The sequence below is a fragment of the Nicotiana tomentosiformis genome, chromosome 9, assembly GCF_000390325.3.
Source record: "Nicotiana tomentosiformis chromosome 9, ASM39032v3, whole genome shotgun sequence".
Classification (NCBI taxonomy): Eukaryota; Viridiplantae; Streptophyta; class Magnoliopsida; order Solanales; family Solanaceae; genus Nicotiana; species Nicotiana tomentosiformis.
Window position 1 is genome coordinate 76,570,305 of NC_090820.1, and position 11,740 is coordinate 76,582,044.

Sequence of the window (11,740 nt, forward strand, 5' to 3'; positions counted from 1 at the left end):
AAGAATATAACCGACGGTACTTTATCGAAGAACATCGCCGTTCTTGCTCTCAGGGTAAGTATGACTGTTATCCATCTTTTTCCTTATGCCTTAGCTTCTTTTCAAGTTCTAACGTCTTTTCTCTATTTTGCAGACGATTATTCTAGGGATTGAGAGTGCTCGGAGGGAGAATAGACCTAAAGTAACTTATGTGACGTTTAGAGGAAAATATATAGCGTGTCGTGGGAAGTCTCGAGAGCTTCTAGATCGGCTTCTTGAGGGAGGGAACTTTTTGGCCTTGATATAATATTTCAAGAAGAAAGACGAGGAGCTGATGGCAGCCGTGGAAACATTCAGTATTCTTGAGGGAATGTTGAGGGCCAAAGAAGAGGAGCTGGAGCTCAGTAAGGGCGTGAAGGCCTAATGTAGTGACCTTCAAGCTCAAGTGGTCCAGCTTCAAGGCCAGTTAGATGAGTGTCAATTTCAGATGGAGCCTCTCTAGGTGAGATTGCCAAGAAGCAGGAGGAGCTCGAGTAAGCGGAGTCTTCTCAGTTGGATGATCGGAGGAAGGTGGAGATCCTCGAACTAGCGAATAAACTCCTTCATTCTGAGCGGGAGAATGACATGTCAATGGCAAAGGCTAAAGAGGACCGGCTTGAGGAGAATATCAGGGAGCTAGACAAGCAAACCTCTGAGCTTTATGATCGACCTGTCGCTCTAGAGGCTGAGAAATCCCAACTGCATGCGTGACCTTCTTCATCTAATGCTTCTAATTTCCCCTACATCCCTTGGGAGTTGTACGAATATTGGATCCATGCCAAGGCCTGACTTGTGACTTGCATGCAACGGGCTCCATTTTCGAGATGGATCTTAAGGGTGCTCGGGTTAAGGTTTGCGAGGCTCGGCTTGCTTGTGGCTATGACCCTGCAATGCCTCGTCCTGGCGAGGAGGATGAGGAAGAGGGCATATATTAGCCCAAGGATGATGCCTGGTATGATTTCGTTTAACCTCACGGTGAGGATGGAGAGGATGTTAGGGGATGAGACAGTGATGATGTCGATGGTCAGAGTGGTGACGTCGTTGAAGACCGAGCTGGAGAGGGTGTTGAAGGTCATGATGACGATGTCAAGTAGTTTTGTTTTAAATTTTTTATGTGTTTTTGATGGCGTCATCAAGAGCTTTTGTAAAATAACTCTTTATTTAGGAATATCAAAGTTGATATTTGTTTTACTTGTACCTTTTTCATTTGTTGTGATTTGTTTCTGTACTTGTATGTTTTGCTTTTGTTTGCATGTTTTTCTTCCTTATCCTTTTATTGTTGTCGTTCTCTAGGTGGCCATTGCCTTTGGGTTGAACATCCGTGGTCCATATCGTCCTTTTGTTTATATAGGTCTAGTATGTCTCTTAGTTGAGATGTGGTCGAGGGCCGGTAATTATTGTTCGAGCTTGGTTGAACTTAACCTTACGTGAAGCTGTGGCCGAGGGCCAGTAGTTGTTGTTCAATCTTGGTCGAACTTAACCTTTTGTTAAGTTGTGGCCGAGGGCCGGTAGGTGTTGTTCGAGCTTGGTCGAACTTAACCTTTTGTTGAGTTGTGGCCGAGGGCCGGTGGGTGTTGTTCGAGCTTGGTCGAACTTAGCCTTTCATTAGTTTGTTGCCGAGGGCCAATAGGTATTGTTCGAGCTTGGTCGAACTTAACCTTTCATTAAGTTATGGCCGAGGGCCGGTAGGTGTTGTTCGAGCTTGGACAAACTTAACCTTTCGTTACGTTGTGGCCGAGGGCCGTAAGGTGTTGTTAGAGCTTGGTCAAACTTAACCTTTCGTGAAGTTGTGGCCGAGGGCCGGTAGGTGTTGTTTGAGCTTGGTCGAACTTAACCTTTCGTGAAGTTGTGGCCGAGGGCCGGTAGGTGTTGTTCGAGCTTGGTCGAACATAACCTTTATTTTTCTTGGTCCCGTGGCATGTTTTATGTTTGCAAGTAGAATTTTGTGGCCGTTTGGTGATGGGCGGTAAGCGCACTCGCAAAAGCAGCAGAGTAGGTCAGCTGGCAGGAACAAGGGCAGTACATCGGGTTTCTCAGCTAACGGAGTACACTATGTCGAAAGTCCAGGTTATATTCGCGAGAATTGGTTCCTCCCGCCCCCTGTTTCTCTTTCTCCTGTTGTAGTTAATTTGTCGTCGTAGCAGTTCATACTTACTCTAGGCATTCTAGTAGTGGGCCTGTAGTTATTATTTGTTTCCTTCGAGTTTGGACCTTTTCTTGATCTGTGTTGGCATTTTTTCCTTCTAGACTTTCGTAGGTATAGCGATTGTGGTTTGTAATGGAAGAGTAGGGCCATGTCCTCGGGGAGAGCGGGTGGTAGAGCAGGGGGTAGGGCAAGGGGAAGGGGGGACGGGGTCCAAGGAGGGAAATGGGAGCAAGGGTTCTTATAGGTTGAGAATTAGATCATGGAATATAGGGACGTTGACGGGTAAGTCTATAGAGCTGGTAAAGATTCTCCAGAAGAGGAAGGTCAATATAGCTTGTGTTCAGGATACTATGAGGGTAGTATCGAAGGTGAGGAATGCGGATGGGTATAAGTTGTGGTGCTCCAAAGGCTTGAAGGGAAAGAACGGAGTGGGAATTTTGGTGGATAGAGAGATCAGAGAGTCAATGGTATAGGTTAAGCGGGTGAAAGACATATTGATAACTCTAAATGTCATTAGCACTTACGCACCGCAAGCGGGTTTGGACGAGGAGGTTAAAAGTCACTTCTAGGAGGTGTTGGATGAGGTGGTATGGGGTACTCTACCTACAGAGAAGTTATTTATAGGAGAGGATTTCAATGGTCATATTGGGTTGTCTGTTGGTGGCTATGGTGAGGTGCACGGTGGTTTCGGCTTTGGGGATAGGAACGGAGAAGGAACTTCAGTGTTGGATTTTGCTAGAGCTTTTGAGTTGGTGATTGTAAACTCTATTTTTCCTAAGAGGGAGGAGCATTTGATTATTTTTCGGAGTATAGTGGCTAAGACTCAGATTGATTATCTCCTCCTCAGGAGGTGCAATAAGGGGTTGTGCGAGGATTGTAAGGTGATCCTGAGTGAAAACCTCGTGACACAACATACGCTCCTAGTGATGGACGTCGGTATCATGGTAAAGAAAAATAAGAGGTTTGTACAGGGTCAACTGAGGATCAGGTGGGGAGTATTGACTAAGGACAATGCACAGGAGTTGGAGAGGCGGTTAACAGATATGGGATCCTGGAAAGGTGGTAGGGATGTTAGCATTATGTGGACGGCGATGACGGATTGTATAAGGGATGCGGCGAGAGAGGTGTTAGGGGTCTCGAAGGGCTACTCTGGCGGGCACCGAGGAGACTGGTGGTGGAATGACGTGGTCCAGGGTAAAGTGGAAGAAAAGAAAGCAGCATACCTTAAGTTAGTGGAGAGCATCAACGAGGAGCAGAGGAGAACGAACAGAGAAAGATATAAGGAAGCTATGAGGGAGGCAAAATTAGCGGTCATAGAGGCTAAGACTGGTGCGTTTGGGCGGCTGTATGAGGAATTGGGGGCCAAAGGTGGGGACAAGAAGTTATTTCGACTGGCCAGAGCGAGAGAGAAGAAGGCTCATGATCTGGATCAAGTTAGGTGCATCAAAGACGATGAAGGTTTTTTATTGATGGAAGAGGCCCAGATTAAGCAAAGATGGCAGTCGTACTTTCATAAACTGTTGAATGAAGAGGGGGACAGAAACATCTTGTTAGGGGAATTGGGTCACTCCAATAGTCACCAAGACTTTAGGTACTGTCGGTGTATTAAGGTTGAGGAGATGTTGGGAGCGATGCGTAAGATTAGTCAGGGCAAAGCTACCAGACCATATGAGATCCCACTAGAATTTTGGAGGTGTGTGGGTAGAGCAGGCTTGGAGTGGCTGACTGGGCTATTTAATGTTATTTTGAGGATGAAGAGGATTCCAGATGAGTGGAGGTGGAGTACGATGATTCTGATTTACAAGAACAAAGGCGATATCCAGAATTGTAACAATTATAGGGGTATCAAGTTACTGAGTCATACCATGAAAGTATGGGAGAGGTGGTGAAATTGAGGGTAAGGAGGGCGGTGTTTATATCAGAGAACCAGTTTGGATTCATGCTCGGTCGTTCTACTATGGAAGTTATTCACCATTTTAGGAGGTTAGTGGAACAGTACAGAAATAGGAAGAGGGATTTGCACAAGGTGTTTATTGACCTAGATAAGGTGTATGACAAGGTCCCTAGGGACATTCTTTGGAGATGCCTGGAGGTGAAAGGTGTGCTGATAGCTTATATTATGGCGATAAAAATATGTACGATGGTGCTAAGACTCGGTTTCGGACTATGGGAGGTGACTCAGAGCCTTTTCTGCGCTCAACATGTTCTTATTTTCCCTGGCGATAGATGCACTGACACACCATATTCAAAGGGAGGTGCCATGGTGTATGTTGTTCACTGATGATATAGTTATGATTGATGAGACGTGAGGCGGCGTTAATGAGAGACTAGAGGTATGGAGGCCAGCCCTGGAGTCTAAAGATTTCAAGTCGAGTAGGACCAAGACAGAATATTTGGAGTGTAAGTTCAGTGAAGTGTCGGGGGAAGTGGACGTGGAAGTGAGGCTTGACTCACAAGTCATCCCTAAGAGAGAGAGTTTCAAGTACCTAGGTTCTGTTATCCAGAGATATGGGGAGATCGGCGGGGATGTCACGCACCGTATCTGGGTGGGGTGGATGAAATGGAGGCTAGCGTCTGGGTTGTAGGTTAGGGGGTAGTCGAGCGTTTCTCCTTGTTGTGCCGGCTAGTCTAATAGTATGTTGTCTAGGACTGGTAGAGTTTTTTTTTGTGTTTCACATTTTTGATGTCTTTCAAATTTTGGCCTTTTCATTTATTTGTTATCTTTTACGATGCTGATACTATTTTTCTGGTTTCTATTGTTTTTAAGAATCTATTGTCTCTAAAAAGAGGGTCTCCCGGAAATAGCCTCTCTATCCCTCTGGGGTAGGGGTAAGGTCTGCGTACACTCTGCCCTCCCCAGACCCCACTAGTGGGATTCTACTGGATTGTTGTTGTTGTTGGTATATTGTAGCTGAGGGCCGGTAGGTGTTGTTCGAGCTTGGTCAAACTTAAACTTTTGTTAGAGCAATTTCGATAAACGTGAATTTCTATTACTTTGACATCGTTGCTTAGATTACATTATTTTTGCCCTTGGGAAATTTTTGGAGAAAGTTACAATTTTGGGTATTGGATGGTGTTCCAGTCCCATTATATCTAGTCCCTTTCATTGGTAGACTTGGAAAATCTTGACGAGTCAGGCAATAAAAAAATCAGTATGTTCTCGTACCCTCCAACTCGAAGTGGCCCACTTGTCGCCTCCTTAAAAACCTCCTTGAGAAAATCCTAATGGGACAAAACTCAAGTGAGGGAAAAAAGAGTACGACTTGGGGGCACTTCTTTTTTTCTAGAAGTTGAAGTACTTGAGGTGGCTGGTATTCCAATTGTTTAGTAATTATTTTCTTTCTATTTTCTCTAGTTGGAATGAACCTTCGTTCGCTTTGCCTACAATTTTGTATGGTCCGTCCCGATTGGTTCCCAATTTGCCTTCTCGTGCATATCTGTTTGCTTGGGTTTTGGCTTTGAGTATGTAATCCCCGATCTTGAGCGGTCGGACCTTTACTTTTTTGTTGTAGTAATGTTCCGCTCGTTGTTTTTGGGTGACCATCTTTATGTATGCCATATCTCTTCATTCATGTACCTCATCGAGCTCTTGTCCTCTACTCTCGTCGTTGTTGGTGATGCATTCATGGGAGCACCTCAGGCTGGGTTCTCCGACCTTGACCGATATAACTGATTCTGTTCTGTAGACCAGTGAATAGGGCGTCTCTCTTGTGCTCGTCTTCAGTGTGGTCCTGTGCGCCCATAATACTTCTGGGAGTATTTCTGGCCACAGTCTCTTGGCTTCGTCAAGTTTTTTCTTCATGATGTTTAATATGGACTTATTGGATGATTCTGCATGCCCATTGCCCACTGGGTGATAAGGAGTTGAAAGTATCCTCTTAGTGTGCTATTTCTCGCAAAATTTGCTGGTTTTTTTCTCGTGAACTGGGCCCATTGTCGCAGCTTATTTCCTTGAATACGTAGGTCGAATTGGCAGATGATGTTTTTCTATATGAAGGTGATTACCTCTTGTTCGCGCACTTGGGTGAACGCTCCTACTTCAATCCATTTAGAGAAATAGTCAGTTAAAACTAAAAGAAATTGTACATTACCTCACCCTGGCGGGAGTGAACCTACGATATCCATTCTCTATTTGATGAATAGACATAGAGAGGTGACCAAATAAAGGTGTTCGCCCGCTTGCTGAATTATTGTGGCATATTTCTGACATTGCTCGCATTTCTTCACATATTCTTAGGCATCTTTCTTCATGGTGGGCCAGTAGTACCTGCCCCGTATGAGACACCTGACGAGTGCTCGATTACTAGAATGAGCATAGTGGCCTTCATGTACTTCCTCGAGGATGTGATGGATTTCATTCGGACCTAAACACTTCGCCAAAGGGCTATCATATGTTCTTTTGTATGAGTCGTTATAAAGAAGGTTGTATCTGGCCGCTTGCATTCTTAGTTTGTTAGTTTCCTATTTGTCATTTGGGAGGGTGCCATCCTGCAAGTAGGTAATAATACAATTGCGCTAGTCCCAGATCAAACTTACAAATTTTACCTCAATTTGGTCTACTGACGAGTTGAGGAGATGGACTATGCTTTTATCCCTGATTGTAATGCTTCTGGTGGTGGCAGCCAGTTTGGCAAGGCCATCTGCTTCGATGTTCTGAGCTCGCGAAATCTGGTCGAGCTGGCATTCGTTGAAATTAAGCAGCAACGTACAAATCTCGGATTGATATTTTTGCAACCTTTGTTCTTTGATTTGATAAGTCCCTGTAACATGGTTGACCACGGGCTGAAAATCACAGCAGAGTTTCAGCTGCTTTGCCCCATATTTGAGTGCTAGCCTTAACCCTGTGATTACAGCCTCATACTCAGCCTCGTTGTTAGTCATATTCGGGTATCTTATGGACTGGGGAATTACTTCACCAGTAGGGACCTCGAGTACGAGTCCTAGTCTGGATCCGGAAGCATTGGATGTGTCATCGGTGTACAGGACCCAGAGGTTTTCTATTTGAAGAGAAACCTGAGCGGCTTCTTTCTCAGCCTCGGACATTACTTTTGCGCTAAAGTCTAGGAAGAAATCGGCGAGCACTTGTGACTTTATTGTTGTTCGATACTGGTATGTGATGTTGTGCTCACTTAGCTCGATGTCCCATTTGGCCAGCCTCCCCGATAGCTCAGGTTTATGTAAAATACTTCTTAAAGGAAAAGTAGTGACGACTGAGATAGGGTGGAACTTGAAATAGGGTCCAAGCTTTCGTGAAGCTACGACCAATGCCAGGGCCAATTTCTCAAGGTGTGGGTACTTGGTCTCGGCATCGACAAGTATTTTACTTATGTAATAAATAGGAGATTGTGTACCTTTGCTTTCTCGAACCACAACCGCACTTACTGCTACTTCGGAGACGACGAGGTAGACAAGGAGGTGTTCCCCGAGTTCAAGCTTCGAGAGTAGAGGCGGCGATGACAGATACTCCTTTAGTTCTTGTAATGCTTGTACGCATCCAGATTTCCACTCAAGGCCGTTATCCTTTTTGAGTACGCCAAAAAATCTATGACATTTGTTGAACGACTGCGAGATAAATCTCAATAGGGCGGCGATTCGACCAGTCAATCATTGAACTTACTTCTTAGTAGTCAACTGCTCAGGTATCCCGTTGATAGCCTTGATTTGATCTGGGTTGACCTTAATTCCTAGCTGTGATACTAAGAAACCCAAAGGTTTTCCCTAGGCTATGCCAAATATACATTTCTTTATTGTCTCAATATGTAAAAGGCTTCCTTCAAGTAGTCGATGTGGTCTTCTGCCTTTACGGATTTAACCAGCATGTTGTCGAGATATACCTCCATGGTCTTGCCGAGTTGATCTTTGCACATTTTTGTGACCAACCTCTGATAGGTGCCCCTACGTTCTTCAACATAAACGTCATGACCCTATAACAATACATTCCCATGTGGGTGATGAACGTGGTTTTCTCTTGGTCCTCTTCTTCCATGAGTATCTGATTATAGCCCGAGTATGCATCTTGGAAACTTAGCAGCTCGTGCCTGGCCATTGCGTGGATGAGTTGATCGATATGTGGCAACGAGAATGAATCTTTCTAGCATCCTTTGTTTAGGTCTGTGAAGTCCACACACATCTTCCATTTCTCATTCTTTTTCTCGACCATCACCGCGTTGGCTATCCATTTGGGATACTTTGACTCCCCGATGGATCCATTTGCTAATAGCTTCTCTACCTCCTTGTGGACGGTATCATTGATGGTGGGGTTGAACTTTTGTTTGACCTTCCTTACCAGGAGATGGAAGGGTTCGACATTAAATTTATGTGTGGCGATCTCTTTGGGGATGCATGGCTTATCTGCGTATTTGAAAGCAAACAAATCTGCGTTAGTTATTAAGAACTGACTTAATCTACCTGGTTCTCGGAGTTTGCAGCCGATGTAGGACTTTTTGCGAGAGTCACAGTGGTCTAATTGAACGGAGTCGGGGTCCTTTATAGTTGATTATGCGGCTTCGACCGTTTCGGGGTCCATAATGACATCCCTAGCTCCTTATTGTGGTGACCTCAACCCTGCTAATTTCTATGCTTAGTTTTCCTTATCTTTCTTTTGTTGAATTGTCGTGCTATCCATGGCGATGCGATAGCACTCCCGGGACGTGCGTTGTTCCCCTCATATGCTAAATATTCCCCAAGGTGTTGGGAACTTGATCACATGGAATAAGCTGGAGGGGAGGACTCCCATAGGATGTATCCATGGTCGTCCTACTATGGCATTGTATGCGGTGGCCTGGTCCATGATGTGGAACATTGTCTCCAGAGTTATGCCACCGGCAAGGACGGGGAGTGTAATTTCCTCCAGGGTTTGTTCAACTGCATTGTTAAAACCGGTTAGTGTGATGATTAGAGGATCGTTGTGAGGGAAAGTCAAGTTGTCGGTATCTGACTCGTCGAAGATGATACTTTCTTTGAGCCCGTCATATTTTTCGTGGGTGATCGATCTTTTGAGTTTGTGGATGGCAGCGAACTTAATGCCGTTAATGGAGGTATCATCACTGCCTCTAATAATCATATTGATGATGTCAGTTGGTGAGGACGGCTTCAGCGGGCCTTGACGTTCTCGACCCCTGGCAAAGGTGCTCTTTCCTTTGTCGCTCAACAGTTCTTTGAGGTGTCCTTGCTGCAACATGTTCGCTACTTCTTGCCTTAGGGCGATGCAATCTTCTATTTTGTGTCCGCGTTCCTAGTGGAATTCGCAGAGGGCGTCAGATTTCCTGGTGCTCGGATCGGACCTCATCTTTGGTGGCCACTTTACCTTTGTTCCAAACTTCTCCAGGGCGTAGACTATCTCTGTAGGCGAAACACAAAAACTGTGAGCAGATAAAAAAAAGGGCATACATCTCTCGTTCCTGAAAGACCTCGGCCTAAATGGGCCATTATCATAAAGAAGGGAAGGATAGGCGGGTTCCCTAACATAAGGCTAATGTCATTCCCTATTTGGCTATGAGACTGGGTGATACCTCCTCATGTTATCTCTTCATTCTTTCCTGGGCTCGATTTGAACCAAGATGAGTCATTGAGTTGGTCCGTTGAGGTCTTCATCATCTGCTCGGACCTCGGCACAATAGGCATTATGTATTTCATCCAAAGTGGTTGGAGGATACTTCGTCAATCAGCTCAGCAGCTTTTTGGTTGCTCTTGAACCCTCTCTACTCAACCCATTCTGAAAGGCTACGACTGCCATCCCCTCGGAGATATTTGGCAAGGTCATCCTTACCCTATTGAATCGGGCGAGGAAGTCCATCAGCCCCTCATCTAGGGATTACTTGATGGCGAAGATGTCGTTTACTCTCGTTTCGGCTTTCTTGGCCCCGGCATATGCTATCACGAACTTGTCAGCCATTTCTTTGAACGTTTCTATGGAACGCGTTGACAGCTGTGAATACTATATTAGTGCCCCTCCAGTGAGGGTTTCGCCAAATATCTTTAGCAAAATGGAGGACACTTGTTCTTTGGTGAGGTCGTTTCCCTTCATGACGGTGACATAATGAGTCACATGGTCCTCAGAGTTAGTTGTCCCATCATATATTCTGAGATACGGTGTCATTTTGAAGGTGTTTGGTATGGTATGCGAGGCCTCTTCCTTGCTATATGGCTGTTCTACGCACCTACCGGCGTCCCGTTTTGGCAGTAATTTAGGGGCGCTCAGTATCTTGTCTACTCGCTATTGGTGTTCTTTCATTTGGTGTCTGAGTGTCTTATTCTCATTCTCCATTTCTTCCATTCTTTTCAAAACAGCAGTGAGGATGTTGTCACTTGCACTGTCAGTAACATTGTGAGTTATACCTGGAGTTGGGGGGTCTGGTTGATCGCTTGGTTCGTTCCCACGATGTACTGTGTTGGCTCTTGTGGTTTCTACGGTTGTGCATGGGTCTTGTTTGTTGAGCATGCTTAGTAGGGTATCGGTTAGCCATGCTTCGAACAACCATTTCATAGCAGGTGGCGTCCCTTCTCCTGCAGACATGGAAGCTCCTTTCCCATTTGGTTTTGTTGTACTGCAGTGAGGAGGAGGCGACCTCTCATGCCTGGGGAGGCAGTTGGCGTCACATCCTCGCCCTGTGTTTCATAGCTCTCATTGATGGCGTTCATGAGGTTACAGGGAACGTCATTTGTTTCCCTTGTTCTGTTTCCTTGGTTACCTGCCATGGAAATTTCTATACGTGCAGAGAGGATAAAACCTTTGTGGCTCATTGGGTTAGAAAATCATGTGAGTTATAGATCTAATGGAAACTAAAAGATTAGCTAAGAAATTCCCACAGACGGCGTCAAACTGTTTGACCTAAAATTTAGATCTAGGTTTAAACAATTAGATTTTCTAATAAAATAGAGTTAACCTTAACAAATATTAATATCCAAAAGATATATTAACCAATTTTGTAGCAAGATAATACGGGTATTATCTAAGTAGCAATAAATGGTGACAACGCTATTATATTCGATGATCCAAAAATGAAAGAGATAGCATTAAATAACAATAAATAGCAATAAATGGCATTTAAGTAAATAAAAGCATGTGAGTCACCCGAAAAGGATGAGATTCTTTGGTATTCTTTCTAACGATGATGAATGATTGATGAGCCTTTGAATATTTGGATTTTCCTTGGATAGTGGGAGAAAAGTTAGACAAGGGTCTTAAGAAAAAGGTATATTTTGTATGTGTATAATAAAGCAAGAGTTTTCAGAGAATATCAATATGTTGTCTTACAAATGTGTGTTACATGTTTCCTATAACTATGTCTCTTTTTATTTATAAGGGGACATGTGCCACAAAACACTAGTAGTACAAATCTAGAGAATATTCACTAGAATATTCTCTTTAAAGTCTTATCCCAAAACAAGTTGTTATTACTCTGTTTGAGGAGAGTGCCCATCCTCGATCTTGATCTCTGTTGACTCCTCGACCTAGTCTTTCATATCTTGTCATATCACTTCGACCTTGAATCTGTCTTTTGTTGGAATCATACTGACGATACGTGACAGCCCTCGAAGGCTCTCTTAGTACTGACGTGGTTGGCTATGATAATT

General features: G+C 44.4%; 2 protein-coding genes across 2 annotated transcripts; one reads left to right on the forward strand and one right to left on the reverse strand.

Annotated features, from left to right (window-relative positions):
- The first annotated feature begins 897 nt into the window (after positions 1-897).
- On the forward strand, positions 898-4,053 carry LOC138899029 (uncharacterized). The gene is made up of 4 exons (XM_070185141.1): positions 898-1,089; positions 1,312-1,374; positions 2,266-2,631; positions 2,734-4,053. The coding sequence occupies exons 1-4, from the start codon at positions 898-900 to the stop codon at positions 4,051-4,053; spliced, it is 1,941 nt and encodes a 646-aa protein (XP_070041242.1).
- A 2,626-nt stretch (positions 4,054-6,679) lies between these two features.
- On the reverse strand, positions 6,680-8,210 carry LOC138899030 (uncharacterized). The gene is made up of 2 exons (XM_070185142.1): positions 7,999-8,210; positions 6,680-7,706 (listed from the first exon to the last, which is right to left on the reverse strand). Exons 1-2 carry the CDS (start codon positions 8,208-8,210, stop codon positions 6,680-6,682), a joined length of 1,239 nt encoding a protein of 412 aa, XP_070041243.1.
- Positions 8,211-11,740: the final 3,530 nt, after the last annotated feature.

Coding starts and splice junctions, on each gene's coding strand:
- LOC138899030 (XM_070185142.1), bottom strand. CDS start 8,210: ATGGCCAGGCACGAGCTGCTAAGTTTCCAAGATGCATACTCGGGCTAT. Junction 7,707..7,998: donor AACTCGGCAAGACCATGGAG/GTATATCTCGAC, acceptor CAAATGTCATAG/ATTTTTTGGCGTACTCAAAA.
- LOC138899029 (XM_070185141.1), top strand. CDS start 898: ATGACCCTGCAATGCCTCGTCCTGGCGAGGAGGATGAGGAAGAGGGCA. Junction 1,090..1,311: donor AGCTGGAGAGGGTGTTGAAG/GTCATGATGACG, acceptor GTCGTTCTCTAG/GTGGCCATTGCCTTTGGGTT. Junction 1,375..2,265: donor CTTTTGTTTATATAGGTCTA/GTATGTCTCTTA, acceptor TTTTCCTTCTAG/ACTTTCGTAGGTATAGCGAT.